At 39.5% G+C, this 8,352-nt stretch overlaps 1 protein-coding gene across 2 annotated transcripts; it reads right to left on the minus strand.

The window, feature by feature from the left end:
* Window positions 1–4,478: 4,478 nt before the first annotated feature.
* On the minus strand, window positions 4,479–6,944 carry LOC144706824 (putative protein phosphatase 2C 73). Of its 2 annotated transcripts, none has more exons than XM_078579892.1 (5): window positions 6,569–6,944; window positions 5,959–6,318; window positions 5,762–5,879; window positions 5,289–5,512; window positions 4,479–5,125 (listed from the first exon to the last, which is right to left on the minus strand). In XM_078579892.1, the coding sequence occupies exons 1-5, from the start codon at window positions 6,707–6,709 to the stop codon at window positions 4,832–4,834; spliced, it is 1,137 nt and encodes a 378-aa protein (XP_078436018.1). In that variant the 5' UTR covers window positions 6,710–6,944; the 3' UTR covers window positions 4,479–4,831. The 2 variants fall into 2 exon arrangements, with proteins under 2 accessions (XP_078436018.1, XP_078436025.1); XM_078579899.1 differs by having other exon boundaries at window positions 5,959–6,349; window positions 6,569–6,708.
* Between the last annotated feature and the right edge of the window lie 1,408 nt (window positions 6,945–8,352).

An 8,352-nucleotide genomic window follows, 5' to 3' on the forward strand; every position in this document is an offset into this window, starting at 1 on the left:
TCCATGGAAAGTAGTGTAATCAAAATTTACCTTTTTAATCAGTTCGTATAAAATATCAGAATTTTACGCAATATTTTTGTGTAATTAGACAAAGCTTTATCCCATATTTGGTTTATTTTGGGAAAATGACAATATAACTTTCTCCAAATTATCTTTAATGCACTAATAGATCTTTGATCAGGGATGGTTTCATATCAATCATCTGCACTTTAGACATTCAAAGGAAAAACATAAATATAGTATATCTTAAATCCAAATATAGTGCCTTTGAGATATTTTAGAAGGTGTTTGACGCAAGTCCAGTGTCTCAAAAATGGTTGGAGCATTTTATCCATCCATTTTTAAATGATAGGATATATCTGGATAAGTAATTGTTTGAATAAAAGATAGGAGTCCTTTACCCTCTCTCGTGATGTATATATTAAATTCTAGAATGATTTATTCAGATGATATAATGATTCAGTAAGGATTGATAAATAAAGATAAGATGCGGTTACATATATTTTGTTATATGAATTATCATGGATTAGTGCAATGTAGAAGTATAACAAGCAGATGATACACTTTTAGGTTAATGGACTGTAAGTAATTGATAATCGGTGATTTACAATAGCAGTACGTTTTTAAAAAAATATTAAAACCCCTCATTGTGATTAAGAATATTTTGAATTAGATAAGCTTTTAGTCTTTTGAGTATTCAATCTGCAGTGGATTTGAGGTTATGAACCTATTTTGGAGTTATTTCAAAATATTAATATATATAGTATGTATTGATGATTTGTATTATTAATTCATGACTTAAATCTGTTTGAGGTTTTTGAATGCCACGGTAAAGGAAAAGGTTTATGCATCAATTTTGGATGAATTATTATAAATATTTGCTTAACAAACATCCGGTTCAAGGTATAATCTACAGAAAAAGTGTTACTAGGAGAATATTTAGATATTAGAATGATTAAGTCTTGGCGATTGGAATAGAAGAAACTTGGGGTTTGGATCAGAGTTATTATTGGATCAGTCTAACTGATATTAGAATGATTAAGTCTTGGCGGTTGGAATAGTAGAAACTTAGGGTTTGGATCAGAGTTATTATTGGATCAGTCTAACTGATAATTTATATGGATAAAATTATGAGGTTTGAAGGTAAGACAAGTGAATCGAGTAATGGCTGAGATGGTGTGATGTAAGAAACTGATGTATTTTATTAGGAGAATATGGTGTGAATATAATGATTAAGTCTTGGTGATAATGACAATATTCTGCATGAAATCAGGTTTAAAAGTTTATGTGTGAGGTTTTTTAGAATTTATCATGTTCCAAGATTTTTTGGCATTTATTTCAGAAAGAAATGACTATGTAAATTTTAATATTCTTTAAAGATATTATTTATTGACTATAGGAATACAACACTAAGAAAATCCATGTATCGGGCTGTGGAGCTGACTAGTGAGGCAACAATAGAGGGTCAACATGTTGTAGAGGGGTCTGGTAGACTTGGTCATGGTCTATGGATGGAGCTATGCATCAGGCTGCAGAGCTGACTAGTGAGACAGCAATAGTGGATCAACATATTGTGGAGGGCCTTGATAGACTTGATCATGTTCTATGGACGGAGTGGTCAACTTGGCCTCATGCCAAGTGGACTGAACTGCTAGTGGAACAGGCTATTAGGCCACAAATGCAGGGCTGACATTGGTATGCTAGTGGGATTTTGGTCTACAGGCATGGATTGGGCTAATGGCCACACGAAGCAGTTGGACCAGATATGTTGGAATCATCTGTGTTGACTCAGAAGAGCTTCTCATCTGGATTCAAGTGAATGTGTTTAAGTGGTGGAGATTCATAAGATTATGATGACACAATTCGCTCGAGGAAATAACCAGTACTACCCATCTGGTCAAGATGAAAGACAAGCCCATTTTATGCAAAACAAATTTTCATTTCCACAGTGATGGTGGCTGTTTAACATTGTGTGGAAAATCTACACTGAGTCAGGGCGTGCTCTTGTAGTAATCAGATTAGCATGTGCTTTATCCTTCAATTTTGATTACATATACAACATTAAATAAAATATATTTGTAGATTAATACCATAAATTCACCTCATTTTCATTGCTTCAACCTCTCTTGATTTCAAGATATTAAACTCAATTAATCTTCTCGTCAAGTGAAGTTTATGAATTATTTTTTCTTGTACTAATTTCCACATTTTCCCACATATAAAATCATGAAAAAATTATTTTTTTTCAAATATCTTATGGAAAACTTTGTTTCAATACTTTATTTTCTAAAAGCAAGGGTAAGATTTTGGAGGCATGGAGTCATGACATTAGAGTGAAAAACATACTTATATAATATGTACATTATTGTGTTCAGTGGTTCCATTCTTTTGGGGGGTGTGTGAAAAAAGGAGTGTAGGAAAAATGTTTGTTATAAATGGTTTGATATATCTTGGACGCTCCTCAATCATATTCTAAGGCTAATTTTATGTAGATGTTTCCCTTTATCTTCTTTTTTAAAATTATAAAAAATTAAGTACATCAATTTGCATTTTGAAAGAAAACATTACTGTATATATCCAAATATCGTAAATGAAAAAGACAAAAATAGTCAAAATATAAATGTTGAGTCTCGTAAGCATCAGGGATAGCAGAAGATTATTCATAGGTGTCCCTCAATCTGGATACCACAATGCTACGTTTGGAATTTTAGATTGGACGAAGTATTTGCAAGAAAAAATGAGGTTCTTATTGCCCATATCTATATTTATTTTTTAAATATTTCGTATCATGAATTCGAGGTAAATACAGATACATAGAATCATTGACATGGTATCTGTATTTACCTCCAAGCTTTAATGTTTCTGTGTATTGATTCTACCTATATATGATGTGCCCAATATCCTTCTCCTTCATACTTGCGTGACGAAATTTAACTAGCATTCATTTATTGCAAGAGAGACTCAGTTGTCATATTTTTATCGTTGTTAAACAAACTCATCATGAGGTCTAATTTATGCAATAACAACCAAATGAATCCTAGGATCAATGCTGATGTAGAGGCAGTCAACGAGGAAATTGGAAGATTCAAGTCATGGTGATAAAATATGCGCTATAATTCCTCAATAATATAACCTCAATCCCAGTTCACCGCTAGTTGAGAGGATTTCTTGAATATAGTCTTTAGTTGAGATTCCTCCTTGTGATATATTTTGATGTTTTATGTAGTTTAATTATATTTATTTTTTTCGTGCACAACGGTTGCGTGCTAGCTTCTTCGGCATTAAAATTTCCAGCAACACAACGTTATACATTCTTTGATTAGGAGGATATAATTAGTATTGGGAAGTTCGGATCTTACTGCCACTAGATATCATTAATTATGGAAATAGCTGATATATCTTTTAAGTCCCTTTTGACAATTTACGACAGAAAGTTTTCATTCCTAGCTCAAATATAATATAAATAACCAATAGAGCTTTAGGTCACAATTCCACGATGGTCTGCGGCGCTCCTGGATCTGCCTCTGGATTTGTAGATGAATCTGACATGCTAATCAGAATCAATGGCTGCCAAGCAGGCCTTATAGTAGATACGTCAATGTGTTTACGGATTCCGCTTACATTTGTACTGATTTTATTTAGTCACTGTATTCTAGATTTAATTCGTAATTAATTCTATATCTTGATTTTTCAGTGATACTTAATCTTAGTTTTGATCAGTCTCGAGTTATGGGTGTAGAGCCGAACTAGCCTAGTTCAGTTGAGAGAATAGTCAAAAGAGTTGGGCTCATTTAAGAAGAACAAGACGGGGGAAAGAGGAAAATAAGAAACAGAAGATATAGAGACAGAGGGAGAGCCAACCAGACAGACAGAGAGAGAGAGAGAGAGATTTGGATGACCAGAAATTATGGAGTCCGTACTCATTTTGGAGCTGGAGTTAAATGGCCGTAACGGCTCTGGCGATGCTTTCTCAGTAGAGTTGCCACTACCCCAGTCTCGCCTGGAAATAGGTTTTTCGCTGTTCTTCACGTGCCATATTTGATGCTTGGCGCCCCAGTTTGATTGTTCCTTGTTAATTGTTGGATAAATAAGGTGCCGGACTGATGAATAAATCGGTGCATTATGAATGGATAGATATTTAAGTTGATAGTAGTTTAATAGGTAAGTAGGTAGTAGGTAGATAAGTAGATAGGTAAGTGTGTTGGTTGGTAGATAGATCGGCAATAGAAATACTGATGGCTAGATAATTGGATGGACGGATAGACAGAGACAGATAGATATATCGATTAGATAGATAGATAGATAGATAGATAGATAGATAGATAGATAGATAGATAGATAGATAGATAGATAGATATCAGGACCGGGAAGCCCGACGGTATATCTATACCACTGCACCTGTAAGTTTCTGGGACTACTAACCCAGTTTTTTCTTATTAAAAATAAATAAATGGATATATGGATGGATGGATGGTATGTGGGTATATGCATAATTATATAAATTCATCAAGCGATAGGTAGTTTCACAGAGTCATTCATAGACTGACAGGTCGACTGATGAAGAACATATGAATGAAGCCAGTCAGAGAGAAAGCTAGAGGTGTAAACAGAAAGGTTGACAGATGCAAAGACAGTCGAGAGAGGTGTATACTCTTGTGGAGTAATATACAGTTCATTTCTGAGACGGCCGAAGCGCGCGGAGTTTACGTCCCCAAGCGTCGAAAAAGGAAATATTCCTCAGTTCTCTACGGGAATCGATGGCCATTCCCGTCGAAAACGTGCCGATTTACATGTGGAAATTTCAAGATGGACTCCATTTTTCTGCTACTCACTACGCCGAAACTTTTCTCCGGCGATAGCTCTTGAGCAGCCCCGCAAAGCGAGAAACCTGTGACTGCGTGCACACCGTAGTCTCCTCTCGCTTTTCCAAAGACTTGGTCTGTTCTTTCGATCTGTTATGCTTTAAAAAAAGAACTACGACAGCGCAATCATCTACCCTTGATGTGGGATGCTTCATATCCCATGCTTCCACCGCCCTCTTCACCAGTTTCTTCGCCGCTTCTGAGCGTTTTCTGGCAGACGCTACCGTCTCTACGACCTCTTGGTTAGTCATCACGTCCCAGACCTGTTATCCATGACCAGAAAAACCTTCAGCCGACGACCCTAGATTCTGAGTTTTCTCCCCCCTTTCAGCAATTTTTCATCTTTGCTTCAACCGGAGTCAAGCTAAAGAAAAAAAACGAATTGGGTAATAATTATTGAGAAGATATGTTGTTTTCCCTCCCTACCCCATCAGTTGCGAGCACGACGAACTCGTCCTTGTCCGTGAGCCTTCGGTAAGAGACCTGAGGCGTGGAGATGATCCCGAACTCTTTGAGAATGAAGTCTCCGAAGGCCCTCGCCATCGCCAATCCTGGACAGTTCTCATTTGGGAGCCACACTCTCAGGACCTCTGGCTCTTCCTCAAGAGCAAAAACCCTGCCCCTGCACCTCGCGATCCTCGATGCTTCGCCTGCACCGTCAGATCTTCAGTCTAACGCGGACTTCACAACCAGGTTAGGACAGAAGACAACAGGAATAGCTACAAGGGAAGGAAACACCGGAGAAACTTGTAAAGATTTGAGTGCCTATCATTGTGCTGGAAACTATAGGTTATAGGTAAGATGTTGGGGAGATAAGTACGAGAAGATAGGGCTTATGGAAGACGAGCTATTTCTATTCTTAACGTTCAGGAAGGATGTTGATCTCCAACAAAACTCACTTGGCACGTTGGGCTTCAGATCGACAGTGAGCTGGATGGGAGCGAGCCGATTTGAGCCGTCTCGGGTGCAGAGAACTGCCCTTGAATCTCCCAAATTCGCGATCATCAGATGATCATTCTGATTAACCAACAAAAATATATCTTCAGCACACGATGAGAGAATGAGTTCAACTCGTGTTTGATAGCAGAGAACGAACCTGTTTGACCACGGAGACGGCGGTGGCGCCGCTGCGGATGCAATCGATGTCGGTGCCGTGGCGGAGGTGATCGTCCACCTCCTTGAACGCCTCCAAGATTCCCCCTTTCCACGAAAAGAGGAGCGGGTAAGCGCAGCCCACGTGATCCCCTTTCTCTTCTTCGTCTCCGTCTTCTTCATCCAAGCTCCCGGCGGCAGCCATGGCGTCGTCCCCCTCCCACCCCTGTCGTTGCAGCGAGCAATATTTTTCGTGGAGCTTCTCTGGCAGAACATTGCGGACGCAGTGAGCGACTCGGTGGCCGTGAGGGCCGTGACCGTCGAACACGCCGCAGAAAACCGTGCCCTTTTCGCCGGCAAAATTCTGTTCAGCCACTATCATATCTTTAATCAATCTGTTGGTTTTAATCATCTCGTTAATCGACGCAGATAGGCAAAATCATCTCTTTTATCGACCCTCTAGCCAAGATCATGTCCTTAATCGATCTCTTAGCATAGATCATGTCGACCCGCTACCAAAGTTTTTATCTTTAGTCGAGCCATAGCCAAGATCATATCCTTAATCGACCCAAAAGAAGAATTATCGTGTCTATCGTAGAAAAAGAATGCACTACCTTCCACAGAGTCATGGCGTCCTGATTGGCCCCCTTCTCGCCTTGTCGCGTGTACATAGAGGCTAACCGGCACGACCCTTCAATTCTCGCCTTGCCGTCCGCAGCTCTTCTTCTTCCTGCCTTGCTGCAGCCATCTTTCATCTCGGAGACCGCCCTTGAGGAAGGATTGACGTTTATCCGGGACTGTCCACCGCGACGACGGCTTGTAGGTTTATGGGGACAGCTGCTATCCGTCTCTAAGACAACTCGTAAGCTGCATTCATTACGCCTTGTTTCTTAGGTCCTCCTCTTCCCAAACTCTGAGGCAATCACGGAGGGACTGCCGCCGAGAAGGACGCGCAGTAAACTGGAAAGTACTCGGGAAAGAGACAAATTAGAAAGAGAATAAGAGAGCAAACCAAATGAACCACGGTCAACCGTCGAGTTAAAAGAACTTCTAGTTGGGCCTAGGGATTAGTGAACGCCGACCACGCCACGTCTTCCTGTTGCGCGCTGTATCATCTACCGCAGGATTTGCGTTTATTCATTCATTATTTGGCACCATCACGGAAATAGAGATGAGCAGGCTAAGATTGAGGAAGATTCGTTCATTCAATCGGGGGATGAAGCTGAGATTTCCCGGCCGGTTGGGCTCTCCACGACTTTGACGAAGAACGGAATGGGCGGCAGAAGACCTTAGAATAATCTATCTGCATTTAATCTTGGTGGACGATGAATTGCAAGGCTTGACTTAGTATTCTGCTTGAGGGGCCATCCCTGCTCCACGGAAAAGCCGTAAAGACAGAAATTAGGCATTGGACGTCCGTTAGAGGGAAATTCGACCTTGGTTTCGTAAACTGCAGCCGGATCCGCTGACATGGTTAATGCATATCACAACAATTCGTGTCCACATCGCGGGATAAGAACAAGGGAGACCTAAGGTTTTACTTTAGATTTCCCACTCTCCTCTCTCTCACTTTTTTCTCTCTATCTCTCTCAGGACGAGACAATTGAAACGAGAAACAAGGGAAAGATTAGGTTTCCCATACTCCTCTCTCTCTCTCTCTCTCTCTCTCTCTCTCTCTCTCTCTCTCTCTCTCTCTCTCTCTCTCTCTCTCTCTCTCTCTCTCTCTCTCTCTCTCTCTCTCTCTCTCTCTCTCTCTCTCTCTCTCTCTCTTAAATTTACCCCCCTATCTGAAAAACTAAATTTCTCCTTTCTATTCTAAATCTTTTTATTCTACTTCTTGATTTTGTTTTATTCTATTTCTTTTTGTTCTAATTCTTTAAAATGTAATTCAGTTTTTCTTCTTTTTCATTCTAATTCAAACTTAGATTATTAAATTTACTTATTTTTTATGTTTGTTTATAGTTTTTCAACTTCACATTCCAAATCATCTTCACATTCAGAAATTAAGGTCTGACTGAACCAGACCGAGCTGGACCGTGACCCAACCGGACCAAATTTAAGGTTCAGACCATAAGGAATTCCTAAAACCGGACTGAATTTAAGATCTGACCGAATTTAAGGTCTGGCTCTTCATCGTGCAGTGGTGCTCTCCCCCACCGTGCTCATATTAGATTGTCTCACAAGTCAAAGTGTAAAGGAATGTAAGTTTTTCCTTGATAATTTAAATATATTACACGCATCATCAGTTACTATTTTCCATTTGTTTCTTAAATAGGGCTGATGACGAGAGAAGAGTGTTTGGTTCTGATTATGATAGTGATGCTGATTCTGAATATAGTCCATGTGAAGAAAATGAGGAAAGTGATGTGTATACAAGTGATCCCGATGGATACTCAAG

This window comes from Wolffia australiana, chromosome 1 (assembly GCF_029677425.1).
Source record: "Wolffia australiana isolate 7733 chromosome 1, ASM2967742v1".
Taxonomy (NCBI): Eukaryota; Viridiplantae; Streptophyta; class Magnoliopsida; order Alismatales; family Araceae; genus Wolffia; species Wolffia australiana.

What these genes read in the sequence shown, in the direction of transcription:
- LOC144706824 (XM_078579892.1), bottom strand. Translation starts at nt 6,709, where the DNA reads ATGAAAGATGGCTGCAGCAAGGCAGGAAGAAGAAGAGCTGCGGACGGC. An exon ending in CCGTCTCCGTGGTCAAACAG is followed by an intron (nt 5,880 to 5,958) that starts GTTCGTTCTCTG and finishes TTGGTTAATCAG; the next exon opens with AATGATCATCTGATGATCGC. An exon ending in TCGTGCTCGCAACTGATGGG is followed by an intron (nt 5,126 to 5,288) that starts GTAGGGAGGGAA and finishes CATGGATAACAG; the next exon opens with GTCTGGGACGTGATGACTAA.